General features: G+C 40.6%; 1 protein-coding gene across 1 annotated transcript in view; it reads right to left on the bottom strand.

Annotated features, from left to right (window-relative positions):
* The window catches only part of ARNT2 (aryl hydrocarbon receptor nuclear translocator 2), a 176,400-nt gene that overhangs the window by 69,832 nt on the left and 85,293 nt on the right, over nt 1-21,275 (bottom strand). Inside the window, exons 3-4 of the mRNA XM_025390052.1 lie at nt 19,338-19,403; nt 18,909-18,994 (exon numbers count right to left, since the gene is read on the bottom strand). Coding sequence (XP_025245837.1) covers nt 18,909-18,994; nt 19,338-19,403 — 152 coding nt within the window. The remainder of the gene's footprint in view (nt 1-18,908; nt 18,995-19,337; nt 19,404-21,275) is intronic.

Here is a 21,275-nt window from a genome sequence, read left to right as displayed (position 1 = left end):
ATCACCTCATCTAAGTAAGACTGGTGACAGTAGGACAGTTATGAAAGGCAAATATTTTTGATAGAAGAATAAAATAACTTTCTGCTACAGAGGGAGGCTGAGTGCTTCTTCCTCTCTCTCCCAACAGCATGCTGGCCACTCACAGGGCCTTTCAGAAAGTGACCTGTGGCCCAAGCACATGGAGCAAAGCACGCATCTGTCCTTTGGAAAGAACTATTCAGAGCACATCAGCTGAGCTCCTCTTGATACAGGAAGGCACAAATCTTTATATCTGAGATGGTGGTGATAAGATTCTCTGAAGGTCAGGGACATAGGCTACTACTGTGAGGGCCTCACAATGGTACACTGAGTAGCAAAACTGCCTCCAGGAAGGATCCTTTAAAGGGAAAATGGTCATCGTGGCTGACACCAACAATGATGGAAGCAATGGTAGAAGACTGGGGGCAGTGCGGCTTGGGGGTCATGAAAGGCTCAAGCTCTGGGGTGACCAAAGAGATGTCCTGACTCAGACATCCCGACTCCACCACGTACTGACTGCAAAAGACTCTGACCTCTCAAGGTTTCAGGAAATGGGAATAATGGCAGTTATTATGTGTGAAATAGGAATAACCATGGTCCTATTCTATAGTGTTGCTGTGGGCATTAGATAAGAAAATATATATTAAGCATTTAGCCTGGCACATGGGGCTCAACACATCCAGTTCTTGTTTTCACTGTGAAGCTGATAAGGCCATCCTAGCACAAGTCAGAAGAGGTGGAGCTGCCCACTGCCGAGCTGGCTTCTTCTGTGGCTGAGCTCTGCCCTGCTGCAGGCGTCCTTTGTGGGTTGTGGGCTGTGGTCAAGGGCAGGGAAGTGCTGGGGAGCTGAGAGACCTTACGGTCAGCTGAGATTCAGAACCTCACAGAGCTTCGGGTTCGCCATCTATAAGAGTGGCAGGGCTGGACTGATCACGCCCCAGGTTCTCTTTGGCTCTGACATTCAACGAGTCCAAACTCCAGGTAAGCCTCTGACACTCCACTACAGACTAGGAGTTTAGCAGTGAATGAGACCCAGCTCCTACTCAAGGATTTCACCAGCTAGTGGGGAAAACAGAGAACCAAATGATGATGCCACGTGGTTAGTGTTATGACGGAGAGAAGAACACTCTGCTTTGAGGAGGGGCACATGGCCAAGGCCGGATGCCAGGACCAGAAGGAGCCACGTCGGGAGGGAGAGCTTCCTGGCAGGAATTGCAACATTTATCAAAGTGATTTTTAATATGAACAGGATAATTCCAGCTATTTTAACAGATTTTAATGATTCCCTAATTGGTTTCACAAGCTTATTGTGCCCCACATTAAATTACCTTCTCCTTGGATATACTCTTCCCTCATGCCAGCTCTAAGTAAATCCTGAGTAATATAAACAACACACAAATGAAATTTAACTGGAAACTGCTGTTTGGGGTGAAACTCAGCATTAGCCAGAAATGCTTCTTCATTTCTTCCCAAGGATTGCATTAACCCTGTGCAAACACTCAGGAAACATTGGACAGTTTTTCCATAACACTGGGTGGAGGCTGTCCTGGGACTTACATTGTCACATGTGAATTGAAACACATTTTTGCATTCCGCAAAACTCAGGAGGAAAAAACAACGACCTTCTCCTAGGAGCAGAGTTAAGGGTACTTGTTCACGGCATGCATCCAAAGGATTCTCAGAGGAATATTAGTAAGCTTTAGGCAAAAAAGGTTTCTTTGGCCAAACACATTTGGGAAACATAGTTTAAACAAAGATAAAGAGATTTCATCACTGTAGAAGTCTAAGAGAATTTAATATGCAACTGTGGAGTATAATTCTCTAGGAGGAGAATACAGACTACCATTTCCCAAATGGATTTACCATGAAATTCTTATATTCATGGTGTATCTATGGGGACTGATTTTGGAAGATATTTTGGGGAATACTTATCTGTAGGTACTTTGCATTTCAGGGTTTCTGCTGGTGACCATAAAGAAATGGATCCCCCACTTTGCAAAGCAAAGCTTTGAAGTATACCAGGGTGCTTTCGGCTCAACAGATTGAACTGATACCACTTGAGTAACTACCCGTCCCTCCCCAGTACAACAGACATGACTCAAGTCTGAGATAGGGAGAAATATATACAGTAGCACTGGCCACCAGGGGAGGCTGGCAATGGTGAGAAAACTTTGAAATGTACAGTTCAGGCAAGAATGGGTGGAGGGAGGAGTCGACAAAGCCTGAATTCCCTGCGTATGAGGAAAACGCTCCAGCAAGACCAACCTACGAGCTTACAGCCAACATGGCTGAGATCAGCACAGAACACGGCATGTCGTGAGGGAGAACAGATCTCTTTCCCTCCCTCCCAGTAAGTCCCAGCAAGCAGTATGGTGGCAGAATGTCTGCACTCGCTACTGGGGGTGTTTGTTATCTTCCCACCGTCAGCCTTGGTCATCACGTACAGACAAGTGAACCTTGGTCAGCTGACAGCAAAACTGCAGCAAAGCTAAACATTCCTCTTCTGCCCATGTCAGGGCCTGAAAGATCTTTCTGGAACCCATGTGATCATTGATGGAACCATTTTCAGCTCTCAAAAGTGGACAACAACATAGTGACCTCTCGAAGTTGAGCCACATGGAAAAAAAAAATCACAAGCCTATAAAAAAGAAGGTGCTGAGTTAAGGAATTAGAGCCGATGTTTCCACTAGAAAAGAAGACTTTCTTAAGACAAGAGGAAAAAGCCTAAATTCAACTACTCAGTGTGATGTAAGAGGACATAATATTTATGAGAAAGGCACAATTTTAACTCAGCAAAGACAGGATTCAGATGAAATGTGTACTTGTCAAATTTTTAAGAAAATTAAACAGCAATCATGAATAGAAGATTTGGATTGAGAAATTCTCCAAGATTTTGGAGCAAAGGATAAAGACACTAATACGATGAGCGAAAATCTAAGTGGCAGGGAAGCCAGATTCGAGAAATCAATACGGAACATCCTAAAATGAAAAGAGCAACTCAGAAGCAGCAGCAACTCTGAAAAACTGCAGATAAATTCTCCTATCATGAAGAAAGACTTGTATCTGCAAACCAAAACAGCCCATCTGGCAACAATGAAAATGAAGGAAAACTGACCTATACTACATTTACTTGAGTGAAAATTCTGAATTCTAAGGAAAAGGAAAAAACAACCTAGAAATGTCATAATGGAAAAAAAAGAAAAACAGGCTACCTAGAAAAAAAATAATAAAAGCTGGTCTCAGACTTCTCTGCAAAGCTAACGCTGATCTGTAGGTACTTTGCATTTCAGGGTTTCTGCTAGTGACCCTAAAGAAGCAGATCCCCCACTATACAATGCAAAGCTTTGAAGTATACCAGGTGCTTTCAGCGCAATAGGGTGAAGTGATACCACTTGAGTAACTACCCATCCCTCCAAAATTTACAAGAGAAATGACTTAAGTCTGAAATAGGGAGAAATACAAATCAGCAATGGCAACCAGGGCAGGCTAACAATGGCAAGAACGGGTGGAGGGACCAAGAAGAAACCCTATGACCAAGAATTCAAGAGCAACAGGAAGAACTTCTCAACCTTGCAAGAAGTCATGAAATGAAACACCTGCTCACCTGTCTTGTAAGAAATTATTTTAAAAACCATCCTGGCACAAATAAAATGGAATAAAACAATGGAGGGGGCACGGTGTAGATAAAACGAGGGGTAAGCAATGAAACCAGTGAAACCAACTTGGTGTCAGACTACCTGTAGGTAATGTGGCCAGGGAATTTGTTGCAAATGGCAAACCTGTTTCTTGAAAGAGATTTGTTTCTTGAAAGAGATTTGTGTCTTAGCCTGTTTTGTTTTGCTATAAAGGAGTAACGGAGGCTGGGTAATTTATAAAGAAAAGAGGTTTGATTTGGCTCAGAGTTCTGCAGCATGTATAAAAAGCACCTGCTCCTGGTGAAGGTCTCAGGGTGCTTCTACTCTGGTGGAAGGTGAAAGGGAGCCAGCATGTGCAGAGATCACATAGCGAGAGAGTGGGAAGACACCAGGCTTTTTAACATCAGCTCTCCTGGGATCTAACAAGAGTGAGAACTCACAGATCCCCCCACCACCAGGGAGGGTATCCATATATTCATGAGAGGTCCACTCCCATGACCCAAACACCTCCCACTAGACACCACTTCCAACACTGAGGATCCAATTTCACCATGAGGTTGTGGGGTGGGGGGGTACACAAACAAACCAAACTATAGTAGATAGATAGATAGATGGATAGATAGATAGTTAGATGGATAGACAGATGTCAATAGATGACAAATAGGTAGATAGATGATGGATGGATGGACAGATAGATAGATATAGATGATAGATAGATAGATAGATAGATAGATAGATAGATAGATAGATAGATAGATAGATAAGATGATCAAATATCTAAAATGTAAATTCTGGATGCAAAGCCTCAGATGACTTTCAGCTCTATTGGCAGAGTGAAGTAGGCAGCAAGGGTAATGCTTAAGCATTCAGACTCTGGAATCAGCTTCCCTGGGTTTGGATCCCAGCGTCCCCACCCGCCAGCTGTGGTCCTTGCCACCCCCGCCTGTGGCCTACTTCATCCCAGTCATCACACATCTCCCAGCTCTCATAAACTCTCCACACCCCTCCCCATCTGCACGGCTGCTGCCCTAGTTCGGCCTTGCAGCTTCGCCGTGGGTTATGGCATAAGTACTCCTCCTTGTGGTCCCTTTGCTTTCAGGCCTGTTTCTATCCCTCCTCTCCCTTCAATCCAACTTCCAGAAAAATCATTTAAAACCTTCAGTGTAGGAAAGGGTACAAACTCCCAGGAATGTAGGGAAGAGTACAAACCCCCAGGCTTAGTACACAAGGCCCCCTCCCCAAGATCTGATGCTATCTCCCTGTCCAACCATCTCCCCTAGCAGCCATAGTGAATTACATGTGGTTCTCAACACAGTGTCTCTCTCCCACTCTGAGAAAGCAGAATATCATGGTAGGGGCATCAAAAAGCCTAGTTTTGCAACCCAACCTTACCAGTTACCAGCTGTGCAAACTGGGCTGATTGCTTCACTATTACAATCCTCAGGTAGCTCATCTATAGAATGGAGATGATAATAGTGACTGTACCTCATTAGGGTTGTTGTGAAAATTAAAATAGTACGATGCAAGGAAATGATTTTTCATTGAGCCAGGCACATAGTGATCATTTGCAAATTAAAACTGGAATCATCATTACACCTCCGTTGTCCTTGTCCACACTATTTCCCATGCCTGTAATGCATTTTTTCAACCAGCCAATTCCCACATTTCCTTTGTGTTTATGTTTCAGTTCAAATGTTACTCTCTCTTTGCCTGCTAAGCTTTCAGTAGGGCTTGGCCACAGTGTGTAGTAAGGAGAAGCCAGTCTTGGTGCTTGCAATTAATTTCTCTCCTACATGCATGTTTCCCCTACACGTGTCTCGGTTTGACCCTTGACCTGTGACTTTGCAATGACCTGCTGGCCTACCTGTCTCCTCCACTGGAGGTGGGCTCCTTAAGAACAGGAACTGTGTCAGACTCACCTTAAGATCCCCACGACCTAGCAAAGTGCCTGGTCTGTGGCAAGAGCTCAGAAAGTATTTATGGAATAAAATGTAAGAGTGGCTTTGCCCTGCCTGAGAACAAAGAGGCCAAAAGACCTTGCCAATCATCATTCTCCATCTCATCAGCTAAGGTGATCATGGTTTTGATGCGTGGTGAGGTCCTGAGCAGTAGGCAGAGACCTGATGTACTCATGCCACATGGGCAGGATGGGATGGCTGGGGGCTGCAGAAAGCAGGGGTCCAGCCATTGCCTTGTGAGTTGGTGGCCTCAATACAGACAAGCACTTTTTGGAAATTTTCAAGTGAAGGGAAAACAAACACAATGATCAACAAGCAAACTGCAAGAAGTGCGAGGTTCTTGTAGATGAGCTCATGGCAAAACTGAGCTGTCTGATGAAGTGACAGCACCAGCCTGACCATAGCAGATTCTAGCCAAAACCCCAAAATAACCTCAGGCCTCTGGCATGCTGTGGCCAAGGCTTACTGAAAGTCTAGCAGCAAAGTGTGGATAGGCATCATTTCACCACTAAGAAAGCACACAAAGGAGCCAACACCCGAACCTCTTCCTGACCCAGATGGTCCTGGTTGGAAGTCACCTGCTCTGGGTCAAGCTCCCTGTCTCCTGAGTCAGACCTTGGCTCTGCTGTGCAGACACACTGCCAGTTAACCTGGCCTTTTCCATGGTTTGTTAGGTGATGACCCAGGCAGATCGGATGATGGTTACTAGAAAGGAAGTTTTCGTCATAGAGAAGACTTTTGACTCAAAGCTTAATGTCAGTCCATGAAATTCAAGGTGCTGGTTGATAACAATAAGGTAGAGGCAATTCACATCTTCAGGTTTTCAAAGTGTCCTTTGGACTCTGAATGCACCCCACAAAATGGAAAACACAGTCCATCATGAGTGATTTGTGACAGAATGAACAATTGAAGCATTAGACAAGGGAGTTGATTGTCTTTAGAACTCTTCCTTTTCTTTTAGTCGTATCCCAAATATTTTAAATGAAACCTATTCAGTATAAAACCTGGAGAGGTTAATTGAGAAGGCCACTGTGTAACAGAAATGGCCTGTGCAATGTATGAGAATAGAGTGTGGGATTTACATTTAACAGGGAGTTGGCAGGGAGGAGAAAGAACAACGAGTGTACAACTAACCCTCTTAGGTGTAAGCAGATATGTTGCAAGTGGTTTGTCAAATAACCCTTGTTCACTCCACAAAGTCTACCTCTGCTGCCCACCTTAACACATTTTTCAAAGTTGCCTTTAGATATTTTTAGCAGCTTTGCTGCTCAAGAATCTTCATACTTCCTAACCAAGTTAATGTTGGTAATTAGGGAACTTGAACTCATGAGCAAGCAAGGGAAGCATTCGCCATGAACACTTACAAGGCATCATCCAGTCATTGAGTGAATTGCTGCTTCAATGCTGTAATTCCACGACCTTATAATAGGGTAACAGTGCCACGACCTCATTTCAGCTAGCTCCTTTAAGCTAGATGATTGTCTCTACCATCTTAAAAGATTTCTGGGAAAGCAGATTCTATAAACTTGTTTGGAAATCCTGGTAAGAAATTCTTTCACATACCCATCCCTCAAAGTGAGTGATTTCTTTGTCCAGGCAAAAACTTCCCTTTTAACCCCCTCCCTCCCTCCTTCCATCTTCCCCTTCTTTCCTTCCTTTTGTCCATCCATCCAACCAGTCTTCATGAAATACATACTCTCTGTTAGGTCTGAGCTATGCACTAGAATGAGATGATGAACAAAGCATGCCTCTTGCTCTTGAGGCATCTAAACAGTAAGCACAAAATAGTGTTATATGTGCTAAGAATGTAGTTACAATCAAGAAACAGAGTATTAACAGCCACAGAACAAGGTGGCATAGCTAGGTATCCTGTAGGCATGCTATTATCATCATGTATGGAGATGGTGTTGTTTTCCAGAACCTCTGTCTTGACAGAAACATGACCAACTAAATATAAAAACAAACAAAAACACACAACTTCTAAATTCAGTGCAGACCACTCAATTCAATTGTTTGGAATGCCTCTTCAGAAAATTTAGATTGATTTTGCAAAAATGACATATTCTTTGATTATTAAAGTCATATAAAAATTTGGAAAACACAGAAATGAATAGAAAAGAAAAAGTAGCCAACAATCTACTATACAGAGATAACAGTGATTAATATTCTCTGTATAACTTTTCAATATATATCTATATCTATATATAGATATACTGGATTCATTTATAATTTAAAAATAAAATTGGGATCATGAAGTGCATGTTTTATAGCCTGTTACTCTTTTTAATACTTCTTAGCACTTTTTTTTTTTTTTTTTGAGACAGAGTCTCACTCTGTCGCCCAGGCTGGAGTGCAGTGGCACAATTTCTGCTCTGCTCACTGCAAGCTCCGCCTCCCAGGTTCATGCCATTCTCCTGCCTCAGCCTCCCGAGTAGCTGGGACTACAGGTGCCCACCATCACACCTGGCTAATTTTTGTATTTTTAGTAGAGACAGGGTTTCACCATATTAGCCAGGATGGTCTCAATCTCCTGACCTCGTGATCTGCCTGCCTCGGCCTCCCAAAGTGCTAGGATTACAGGCGTCAGCCACTGCGCCCGCCAGCACTTTGTTCTTAAATATCCTCTAAAAGGATGCCTGTTTAATTATTGTCCGGTATTTTATCGTGTAGATGTCCCATGCTATTTCTAACCAATTCTTTATCACTGAAATGTAATTAATTTGAGGTTTTCACAATTACTATTAATGCTTGAACACACATGCACATATCTCTGATTAATTCCTTGAAATAAGTTCCCAAAAGCATAATTTCTGTATCTCAAGAGGTGCACATTTTAAGATATTTAATACATACTGCCAGGTTATTCTACAAAAGGTTTGTACTAACTTATTTTCTCACCAGCAGTACCTAAAAGTGTCCATTTTTTTTAACTTTACCAACATTGTGTATTTTGTCTTTTCTACTTTTTGCCTTTCGATAAGTAGGAGGAGAAGGTAACAAATTGTTTTAATTTGCAGTTCTGATTAATAGTGAGGCTAACTTTTTCCATATGTTTAGTGTCTCTATGTACACATTTTTTAGCACGCTGTTCATTGCCTTTGCTCATTTCTCTCTATTAAGTTAAACTCTGCCTTCTGGTAACTTTCCCTGTTTCATCCAAATTGTGCCTTCTGGAACTATCCTAAGTGAGATTAATTCCTCCTTCATAAGACACCCCCTCAAATACTTGAAGACAGAAATCATGTCTCACTTTCTCCAAGATAAACACCCCTGGCTCCTTCCATCATTTCTCATGCAGCAAAGTTTCAAGGGCCATCGTTGAAGACTTAATGCGTAGTAGTCCCACTGCTCTATTACCCTGTGCACTCACACTCACAGTCACAGACCTTCACGCAACTTCAGAAAAGCTTATCCTGAATCCTCTTTGCAGCCTCTCTGGATGCAGTCACCTGTCTGCACCTTGGGCCTCAGCCTCCTTTCTCACACTCCATAAGGATACTAAAAGTGAGTCCATGATCAAGGCATTTACCATGTGATATCAGGGGCCTGGAGCTCAAATAAAGTGGTAAGAAGATCACTTTGAGACTAGAAGCAGGAAGAGAAATATGCCTGGTATAATTAGAATGATTAACTCAAGTGAAGAAAGCATTAGGAAGAATGAGATGGTCACCTTGGAATGGGGCAGAATTTGTCAGTACCAATCCTGCAGTATTATGGGCTTCCTCTAGGAACCCTGTCCTAACCCCAGGCAAGTTAGGGACCCTTCCTCTGTCCCCCGCAAGGCTGACTGCCCTGCCCACACTCCCTGTAGTCACCTGTGCGTGCACTGATCTCCCCACCAATCTGTGCAATCCCTGAAGGATGGGTCTGCGTTTGTACCCCTGAGAGCCTGGCTCAACAGCTGCCACCCATGGGGCCAGCACACATGCTCAGTGAACTGGACCACTCTCGGAAATCTCCCTCTCAGTGGTCCACATCCCTTTACTCTTAATTTCTTCTCAGCAAACAAACTTCTAATACAAATGTGGTTTCTCAAGTACTCAAAACTGATGGGTTCACAAGACATTGGACATGAGCATCCATGCCAGGGACAAGGAGCCCCATGACATTACTGAATCGCACCTGGCTAAAACATTCACTTATGAAAACTCTTTCACACTCCCTGGCTCTCAGAAATTCTAGAACATTGTCAAGACTTTCTGGATCTACAAAGCCGAGGTCCAGGCTCTGAACACTGGGAAGGTATTGCTGCTTAGGATCGCTACCCTTGAGTCCAGCTGGAGGCCTTTGGCAAACAATATCCTGACATTTCTGTGCATTAGGGTCTAAGTAGAAAAAATTTTTTAATGTATGTGTATATATATATACACATATCTATGTAAACGTCAAACAGATATATATATATATATATATATATACGTGCATGTATATGTAGTCATGCAGTCATGCAGTTGTTTTGGTTAATGACAGATTGCATATATGACAGTGGTCCCATAAGATTACAATACCATATTTTTTTTTAATTATTATTATACTTTAAGTTCTAGGGTACATGTGCATAACGTGCAGGTTTGTTACATATGTATACTTGTGCCATGTTGGTGTGCTGCACCCATCAACTCGTCAGCACCCATCAACTCATCATTTACATCAGGTATAACTCCCAATGCAATCCCTCCCCCCTGCCCCCTCCCCATGATAGGCCCCGGTGTGTGATGTTCCCCTTGCCAAGTCCAAGTGATCTCATTGTTCAGTTCCCACCTATAAGTGAGAACATGCGGTGTTTGGTTTTCTGTTCTTGTGATAGTTTTCTAAGAATGATGGTTTCCAGCTGCATCCATGTCCCTACAAAGGGAACAAACTCATCGTTTTTTATGGCTGCATAGAATTCCATGGTATATATGTGCCACATTTTCTTAATCCAGTCTGTCACTGATGAACATTTGGGTTGATTCCAAGTCTGTGCTATTGTGTAGTGCTGCAATAAACATACGTGTGCATGTGTCTTTATAGCAGCATGACCTATAATCCTTTGGGTATATACCCAGTAATGGGATGGCTGGGTCAACAATACCATATTTTTATTACACCTTTTCTATGTTTAGATACACAAATACTCACCATTGTGTTACAACTGCTAAAATATTCAGTACAGTAACATGCTGTACAGATTTGTAGCCTAGGAGCAATAGGCTATCCCACATAGCCTAGGTGTGTTGTAGGCTATACCATCTACGTCTGTGTAAGTACATGCTATGATGTTCACACAATGACTAAATTGCCTAATGACACGTTTCTCAGGATGTATTCTCATTATTAAGCGATGCGTGACTCTATATGTATACGTATGTATGTATACACTGATTAAGGGCACAAACTTAAGAATCAAGCTAGCTGGGTCCACATTCTGGTCCATTATGTATGCACTAGCTGTATGAGTTTAGGCAGGTTATATCTCTGTGCCTCAGTTTGCTTGTTTATCACATAAAAATAATAGCATCCATTCCATGCAGCTGTTGTGATGATTAAATGAGTTAATGTAGCTAAAACATTTATAATTACATCTGACACATAGTAAGCATTCGGTATTTATTATTATTATTTACATTTAAGAACTGCATTAAGGTGCTTACTATATTTGTGAATATAGAAAATTCATTCTTTTTACTTTTTAAACAGTATCTAAAATTATTTTGTTTTCAAATCATCCACATTGTTCACGGAAGGCCTCACATACAAGGTCAGAGGTATAGTCCACTAGAAGACAGCAAGGCTTCACTCTCTATTGACAGAGCATGGTAAGAAGCAAAGGATGTATGTGACAGGTCTATGAGCTGGTCAGAGATAGGACTTGGATCATTCTCCTAATAGTAGAGATTCAATTTGTCACTACCAGAATCCATTATTAACATAACCCATTGCCCAAAAGAGGCAATGATACATATTAAGTTTAAGCTAGTTTATCTTAGAATTCATAATTTTTTCATTTGCTTGCCAATTACCAACATTCTATAAAACATTTTATTTACTCCAAGCACGAAGATGGCATTGGCATTTCTTCAAATGCATATTTTGCTGTATGCTTTGTGTTCCTGTGTATTAAAATATTTATTTACACAGACTGCACTGACCCATGTATAGGAATTTAATAAATATTTACATTTTGTAGCTTGATTTATAACAATTATTATTGCTATAGCTGCTTTTTCCTTATGTACCTTTTATAAATTGATGCAAATTTATTCAATATCATGATTTATTTGTGTAGTCATGAAATACACTATTGGTATTTGCTTTTATATTATAAAAATATATAGTTGATACATTTTTACCAGTAAATTTGTTGGGATTTTGTTGCCAGGATATTTTGTGTACCACAATTTTTTATAGTATGATTTTTAATTTGTTATGCTTTAACTCTTCTCCTGTTTAGGAAAAAAAAAGTGTAACCCGCTGCCAGCACTCATTTAATTTTACATAAACATGCTGTTTGAGTCTGAAGAAAATCTGACTAATTCAATGTGAAAATAAAATATACAATCTGTTCTTTGAGTTATTTCTAAACAGAATTAACATCAGAATCATCTGAATCATCAGAATTGCCTATCTCAGTAAAATCAGATTCATCAAATGAATCTTCGGCCAACAACTGTTCAAGAACAATGTTACCAACATGCCTAGGAATGCTACATTTTCTAGGATTTCTGTTTTCAGCAATTGAGAATTACTGTATTTTGTAAATGGAAATATCATTACTAAACACAGACTGCTATAACTAGAATGATGTCTTTTGTTTCCAAAGCCAATATACTAGAGCAATGTGACAATAATAAAAGCAAGATACTTTGTGGCAAGGTTATCTTGGGGTGAATGCTGTAGCCACAAGCGCTATAGGCAAGTATTCTCAGGGCAAATGGGAAAAGGGTTAAACATAGGCAAAAATAGAAAATATAACAAACATCCATATATACAAACACAGATTTTTTTCCCTAGCTTTACAGAAATATGATCAGTATATGAAAAACTGTACATAATTAACAAATCCAATTTGGTACGTTTGGACATATGTATACACTCACGTTATCATCTCCACAATCAAGGTAGTAAACATACCCATGACCTCCAAAAGTTTCCTTTCGTACGTTTGTTGGTATTTATTTATTTATTTTTGTGGTAAGAACACAGCATGAGATCTACTCTCTTAAATGTCTAGGTGCACAGTATCTTATTGTTAACCATAGGTATTATATTGTACAGCAAATCTCTGTAATTTACTCGTCTTGCTTAACTACCTTCTTCAATATACAGATTTAAAACATGTTAACATTCTGCCACATTTACTTCATGTTATCTTTATATTAGAGAAATAAAAAATATCCAGTGTAATTGGAGGGCTTCCTGATACCATTCTGCTTCCTTTCTCCCCAGAGGTAAACAGAGGTTTACGACTTTAATAACCGTGTGTACACTGATGACTCTTGAGTCTACATCTTCAGCGTGAACTATCTAATATTCTGTATATTTGATTAGTCATCTTGTTAATTGCCCATTTTTATCTTCAGAGTACAGAACTGTGTCTATTTTGCACATGTGAAAGGAAAATAAATCTCGGGACCCCTAACTCACTAATCCAAAGGGAAAAGTCAAACTGGGAACTGGGTCATGCAAACCTGCCTCGCATTTGGTTCCTAAATAAGATAGGTACAAATATTAAAAAAAAAAAAAAAAAGGCAGCCGGGCGTGGTGGCTCACGCCTAGAATCCCAGCACTTTGGGAGGCCACTTTGGGAGGCTGAGGCAGGCAGATCACGAGGTCAGGAGGTCAAGACCATCTTGGCTAACACGGTGAAACCCCATCTCTAGTAAAAAAGAAAAAAAAATACAAAAAATTAGCCGGGCGTGGTGGCGGGCGCCTGTAGTCCCAGTTACTCGGGAGGCTGAGGCAGAAGAATGGCATGAACCAGGGAGGTAGAGCTTGCAGTGAACAGAGATCACACCACTGCACTCCAGCCTGGGCGAGAGAGCGAGACTCCATCTCAAAAAAAAAAAAAAAAAAAAAAGCTACATACCTCCCCACAATTTGCCCATAAGGAAATTCCTTGTAGGCTCCAAATCTTTACCCTAAAATAGTCCTGGTGAATTTCACCCTGGCAATGAAAATTGATAGCTTATCTTCACAGATGTGAGACAAAGGACAGAGCTCAAAGACATCCTTCTGCTCACCTGAGACAAATGCATATCTGACTGCTTCCTCTGCTCTACTGTTGATGTTATCTTATGTGAACATGCAGATTCATTGAGCCAGATGAAGGCATAAGTGACTATTTACCGCCCCCTCACATATAAATTGTATGTTCAGTGAAAGGCTGATCAAAGACTCAAAAGGATGCAAGTGTTGTTCTCTTATCTATCTGCACCTTTTAAAAAATTTATTCCTCTTCCCCCAAGATCCACCCTTTTCCCTTTAAATATTGAAGCCCTCAAAATCATCTTTGGAGAAAGGCATATACCTATCTCCCAGGCACATTTCCTCAACTTCGGCAAATAAATCTCCTAAAATGATTGAGACTTGCCTTGATCATTTTCACTGATTTACATACACTACAATATCTACAGTGCCTGGAACAATGCCTCGCACATACATTGTAGGTGGTCAACAAATACATGTTGAATGAATGAATGAAACAATATTTTTAACTTTACTATATGAATGTATTATTAATGTGTTTTAAAATGTACACAAATTGGCCCCCACACTTTCATGGGTTTTACCTCCGGGAACCCACCAGTTTCTCACAGTGAAAAACCAAGAAAAATCCCCACCCCCTATCTCTGGTAGCGGGAGATACAAAGTAACCATTTTGAAATATGTCCGAGCATTCTCCATAACATAATTTTCTCTCCAAGAGAAAAGACTTTACCAGAACCTTATGTCACCTACAGAAAAGGGGACTTACTCAATTCCAGCCCAACTCTATCCTTCCCATATGGCCTAAGGTGAGGGGGAGATAAGAAACACTTGTGAAGGTCACAGCCCCAGGACACAGGCCCATGAGGTTTAATCAAAAGATTATAGAACAATTTCTCTCCCCCTGCTCCTCATCCCACATCAGCAGGGCTCAATGCAAGGCATACTCTATTTAAGGCTATTTAAGGAAAAGCTATTTGAGCCAGGAGCCAGGGCTCCTGCCTGTAATCCCAGCATTTTGGGAGGCCAAGGCAGGAAGATCACCAAGTCAGAAGATCGAGACCACCATGGCCAATATGGTGAAACTCCATCTTCACTAAAAACACAAAAATTAGCTGGCCATGGTGGTGCACACCTGCAGTCCCAGCTACTCAGGAGGCTGAGACAGGAGAATTGCTTGAACCTGGGAGGCGGAGGTTGCAGTGAGCTGAGATTGCACCACTGCACTCAGCCTGGCGACAGAGCAAGACTCCATCTCAAAAAAAAAAGGAACAGAAAAAGAAAAAGCTCTTTGGAAAACCAAAGATAGTAGGGGAGAAAAACAAGGAATGTATAGCCTCTGGAAGCTATAGCTACAATATTTAAAACATTAAACACAGTCCAACTCCTAGGAATATTAATATAAAACCCCACACCAAAGGCCTAGTTACCTCAGTTCCTATTACCTGATATATCATGTCTGGATTTCAACAAAGAATTACATGGCATACTAATAAGCTAGAAAAAAATCATAGTTTGAAGAGACAAAGTGAGCACTGCAACCAGACTCAGGTGTGAAACGGATTTTGAAACTACCAGATGTTTAAAATAATTATGATTAATAACTTATAAACTTTCATGGAAAATGTAAACAATATGCAAGTACAGATGTATAATGTGAAGCAGAGAGATGGAAACGCTTAAGAAAGAATAAAAAAGAAATGCTCAAATTAAAAAACACTGTGACAGAAATGAAGAAGGCGTTTGATAGACTCATCAGTAAACTGAACACAGCCAAGGAAAGTTTTGATAGACTCATCAGTAGGCTGAACACAGCCAAGGAGAGTATCAGTGAACTTGAAAATATATCAGTTTGAAACTTTCCAAACTGAAATGCAAAGAGAAAAAAAGAATAATAAAAAAAAAGAACAGAACACTCAAAAATTGTGGTACAATTTCAAAAGATATAATATTTGTGTAATTGGAATACAAAAGGAGAAGGAGAAAATGGAGCAGAAGAAATATTTTTTAAAATGATGTCTGAAAAATGTCTAAAGTTAATGAGACATCAAACCACAGATCCAGGAGCCTCAGAGAATACCAAGCAGTATTACAAACAAACAAACAAACCCCTCTATATTTAGGCACATTACATTCAAACTGAAGGAGACCAAACATAAAGAGACACTCTTAAAAGAAGCTAGAAAAAAATAATCCCACACTACCTATAGAAGAACAAGGATAAGAATTATGTGGACTTCTCTTCAGAAACCATGTTAACAAGAAGAGAATGAAGTGAAATATTTAAAGCACTGAAAGAAAGTAGCTGCCAACCTATATTTCTATATCTCATAATTTCAATCCTTCAAATGTGAAGGAGAAATAAAGATTTTCTACAAAAAATCAAAAACAGACTTCATCACCAGTAGAGTGGCCCTGTAAGAAATATTAAAATAAGTTCCTTGGAAGAAGAGCATCAGAGAAGGAATAAATAAAGATAAAATAAAACATTTTATTTTTGTTACTTAAAATTGATCTAATAGATACCTGTTTGTTCAAAGTAATAACAGTAACAATGTATTGGGTGATGATAGCATACAAATAAGTGACACAAATGAGAGCAATAGTATAAGAAATGAAAAGACAGAAGAAGGAAGATTTTATTATAAGGTGCCTGCCCTATATATGAAGGGGCATAATATTTTTTGAACATGGATATATATATATATGTAATTGTATATAATAATTGTAAATGTATGTTGCAAACTTAGGGCAAAGAATAAAAATATTTTTAAAGAAACTAAAAAAGGCAAAAAAATAGGAGGCAAATAAAGAATGAGAGAAATGAATAGAAAACATGGTAGCTATCAATCAAATTATATCAATAATCATGCTAAATGTAACTGGTCTAAATGTATCAATTAAAAGATTATGAGAGTGGATTAAAAAACGAGATCCAGCTATATGTTGTTTACAAGAAACCAACTTTAAATATAAAAACACAGCTAAGTTGTAAGTAAAAGGATAGAGAAAGATATACCATGCTAACAGTAATTAAAAGAAAGTTGGAGAAACTCTATTAATTTCATACAAAGCAGAATTCAGAGCAAGGAAAATTATCAGGGATAAAAAGGAACAATTTTCTTTGAAAATATAACAATCCCTACATATGTGCACCAAACAGCAGAGCATCAAAATATGTGAGGCAAAAAAAGACCTACAAGGAGAAATAGGAAAATCCACTGTTATAATTGGAGATTTCAACATTCCTCCTTCAGTAATTGCTACATTGAGCAGGCAAAAAAGTCAATACAAACACAGTTGCCCTCAACAGCACTATCAATCATCTTGATCAAATTGACGTTTAAAGAACACTTCATCTGGCTGGGTGTGGTGGCTCATACCTGTCATCCCAGCACTTTGGGAGGCCAATGCAGGTGGATCACCTGAGGTCAGGAGTTCAAGACCAGCCTGGCCAACATGGTGAAACTCCATCTCTACTAAAAATACAAAAAATTAGTCAGGCATGGTGGCACATGCCTGTAATCCCAGCTACTCAGGAGGCTGAGGCAGGAGTATTGCTTGAACCTGGGAGGCAGAGGTTGCAGTGAGCCCAGATCATGCCATTGCTCTCCAAGCTGGAAAACAAGAAAACACCTCCATCTCAAAAAAAAAAAAAAAAAAAAAAGAATACTTTATCCAACAACAGCAGAATACACATTGTTCTCAAGCTGACATGAAACAGTCAATGAGATATACATACTACATTCTGGGCCATAAAGTGAACAAAAATTATTTAACATTGTATATATTTTTTTGTTTAAGAACAAATTTATTGATATATAGTTCACATCAGTGGTTTTTAATATAGTTACATAGCAGTGCAACTATTACCACTATGTAATTTTAGAACACCTCTGTCACCCCTAAAAGAACATTGTATCCATTAGCAGTCATTCCTCATTCTTCCCTGCAGTACCGAGAAACCACAAACCTACTTTCTGTCTTCACGAATTTGCCTATTCTGGACATTTTACATAAATGAAATCATATGACATGTGGGCTTTTGTGTCTGACTCTGTTCACTTAGCATGATATTTTTAAGGTTTGTCCATAATATAGCATGTATCAATACTTCATTGCTTTTTATTCCTGAATAATACTCTATTACAAGAATATACCACATTTTATTTATCTATTCATCACTTGGTATACATTTGAGTTGTTTCCATTTTTTGGACATTATGGATAATGTTGCTATGAACATTTTCAATTCTCTTGGTTGTATATTTAGGAGTGAAAATTGCTGAATTATATGGTAACTCTGTTTTTAGTATTTTCAGGAACTGCCAGACTGTTTTCCCAAGTGGCTATACTATTTTACATTCCCACCAGCAATGTATGAGGATTCCAGTTGCTCCATATCCTCACCAACATTTGTTGTTACTTGTCTTTTAACCATCTTAGTGAGAATGCGATGTATCTCACTGTGGCTTTTATTGTAATGATTTAGATACACTCATCATTTCAAATTGCCACTCTGACTTTATAGAATGCTCTGGGTGACAGAACCTAGAAGTGAGTTGCTAAAACTCCAATCACCTTTGTACAATTAGCTCTTATTTTTTATTTATTTATTTATTTATTTTTTGAGATGGAGTCTCGCTGTGTTGCCCAGGCTGGAACGCAGTGGCGAAATCTTGGCTCACTGCAACCTCCGCCTCCTGGATTCAAATGATTCTCCTGCCTCAGCCTCCCAAGTAGCTGGGACCACAGGCATGTGCCACCATGCCTGGCTAATTTTTTGTATTTTTAATAGACACAGGGTTTCACCGTGTTAGCCAGGGTGGTCTCAATCTCCTGATTCCATGATCCGCCCGCCTCAGCCTCCCAAAGTGCTGGGATTACAGGCATGAGCCACTGCACCCAGCTGTACAATTAGCTCTTTATAGAAACCTTTGTTTCAAGTAACAGGATGTTTTCCAATTACAAAGATCATTGTGTTCTAACTACAAAGAAAAATAAGGATATTTTCCCACCTATTCCTATAAGAATAGTTTTCTAACACAGCACCATGATCAGGTATGAGCAGCACCCAGTTCCCTTGGAATTTATATGCAGGTCTCCTTACCTGCTGGTGGCCAGGCCTTGATGTATCCTGTGCAGTGGACCACAGCATATTGGGCTTCTCCTTCTTTCACAGGGCCAAGACCATTCCTAAAAAAGAACATTTGTGAAATTGTTTTCATCATATGAGGGTGAGGCAAGGATGTTGATGACTCCTCTGGCATCTAAGCTACTGGGTTTCTTTGTCTGCCTTTGTGGTTTTGAATCTTGACTCCCCAACATCCTCTGTTCCTTCCTCCCACATGGTCTGAAAATCAAAACTAAATTCCACCCAACTCCCTGTTTTCTCTCATCTCTGCCACTGCCACCCTGATGTCTGGTTCTCTCAGTCCTCACCACACTAAGACTCTTCTTTAATCTAGACTGCTTAGCTTAGGGCGTTTAGACTATCAACCAGAACAGTCCCATAACACACATCAGAAGAGATACTGACCTGAACCTTTTCCTCATGGTGGTTATTCTGTTTAGAGGAAGGTGGTCCAAAGGAGCATTTCCACACCTGAGATGTGACAAATGTATTAGAATGAGCAAAGACCCAGGCAAGTTTATTCAGTATATGGTGCTGCTGTCAAGCAGATGAGCCTTAATTCACGCTTACACATTTATTCAGGTGAGGCCTATAGCCAATTTTCTTCAACAGTGCAGAAGCAGACCTGTATGCCTTTGAATGTTTTTTTTTCATGCCACTGAAAAAAGGAGAGTGTGACCCACTTTACAACACACACTGAAATTAGGCTCAGTCCAGAAGCTGGAGACCTACAGAAAGACTCTAGAAGAAACCTGGCCATGCTCAGTCCTGCAGATCATTTCAGTGGAACTCCATGGCTTTTAGGAAAGAAGGGAAGAGGGTGATGACAGCAATAATGTCCCTTCAGGCCTGAACAGAGACATCAACTCAAGACAGATGTTGCCAGTTAATGAACAGTAGCATTTTCTTAGGCTTTAGCATCACAGCTGTGGAAACTCTCTCCTCCCATACACTGTTCTGGCTCTAGGGACAACCAGACAGCTGGAAGTCTGCTCATGGCTGAGGAGAGCGTGGGGATGAGAGATAAACAGGTAGAGAATTCGGTCTTTCTGTGGGCCCCTATCTGTGAGGCAGGGGATGGTAGCATCACACTGCACACTCTGGGACAACCTTTTCTGCCTCCCTTTTCAATGACCCTCTCAGCATCTCAGGTGCTGAACACCCATAGCCTGCACCATGGCCAGGCTCTGATTGCTGCTTGGTATATCCATTTTTTTATGTGCATTTCTATTTCCCAACTACATCACAAGTGATATCCTGAATATCTTAATTTCAATACAGCAGAGATAAGAGTCTAATTATACTCTGAGACCTTAGACAGCTACGAGCACTAGTGTGGACTTCACAGGAGGCTCATCCCATGTCATTGCTGCCCCAGCAATGTTTGGCCCTCTACCCTTTTCTGGCCGACTGTGCCCAGTGCTTTGCTGAAAGTAGGCTGTTTTATTTGGAGGAAAATATTATGTTCTCAGTAGATGGCAGTGCTGCCCACCTCTCAGGTAAACACAGGCAGTACGGACCTGGCACTTCAAAGAGCGACCAATATCACACTCCCTGGAAGGACACAAGGGCAGGGAAGGGACTGCACGAATTTCATTGACAGGGCAGTGATAGTGGCTTTATCGGCTAAGAGAAATGATATACTATGGCACTTTCAATCAATTTATTCATAAGGGAATTGCTTAGATGATACAATTAAGATTTGTATTGCTGGTGCTCTACTGAATGTCTACTAAGCTAGGATAGGCATTTATTCACCCAAGCACTGCAGGACAAACGTGCCATGACTGACTACACTAACTGATGGCATTTCATCCCTGGGTGGACAGCAATGGAAGTGGATCCCACTGCCCAGCTTGCCCCTGCTGCTGAAGGAGGGCAGGCAGTCTGTAGGGACCCAGTCCTAAGTTAAATGGAGACAAGCGTGCATTCTGTCATTTCAGTACCATCCTGTGACCTGAGGCAGGTGGTGAAGAGGATTTCATCTGTGCCTTCAAGAAGAATTCCAGAGGCTCAGCCTCAAGAGGAGGAGACTCAGAGAAAAGAACATCGAGGTTCAAATCTCCGAAGGGCCATTTCTTGTAAAACAGAACAAAAGGTCTCTGCCAGCTCTGAGGGCCCAAGAAGCGAGTGAGAGAGGCAGGTCTCCCCTCAACACAGGCAACCTTGGTGATCTGAGGGAGACCAACCAGCCTGTACATAAACAGGTTTTGCTTAAAAAGTGCAGTTGCTTTAAAAGATTAATTTGAATTAGGGAAAATAGACACTTATTTTAAAGCACCTATTGTTTGGAACTTCATAGTATGCAACAGATGTCCCAGTGGCAAGTCATAGATCCTGTGG

This window comes from Theropithecus gelada, chromosome 7a (genome assembly GCF_003255815.1).
Source record: "Theropithecus gelada isolate Dixy chromosome 7a, Tgel_1.0, whole genome shotgun sequence".
Lineage (NCBI taxonomy): Eukaryota > Metazoa > Chordata > Mammalia > Primates > Cercopithecidae > Theropithecus > Theropithecus gelada.
The sequence above is the reverse complement of the archived record's forward strand: the minus strand, read 5'-3'. Positions and strand labels throughout refer to the sequence as shown.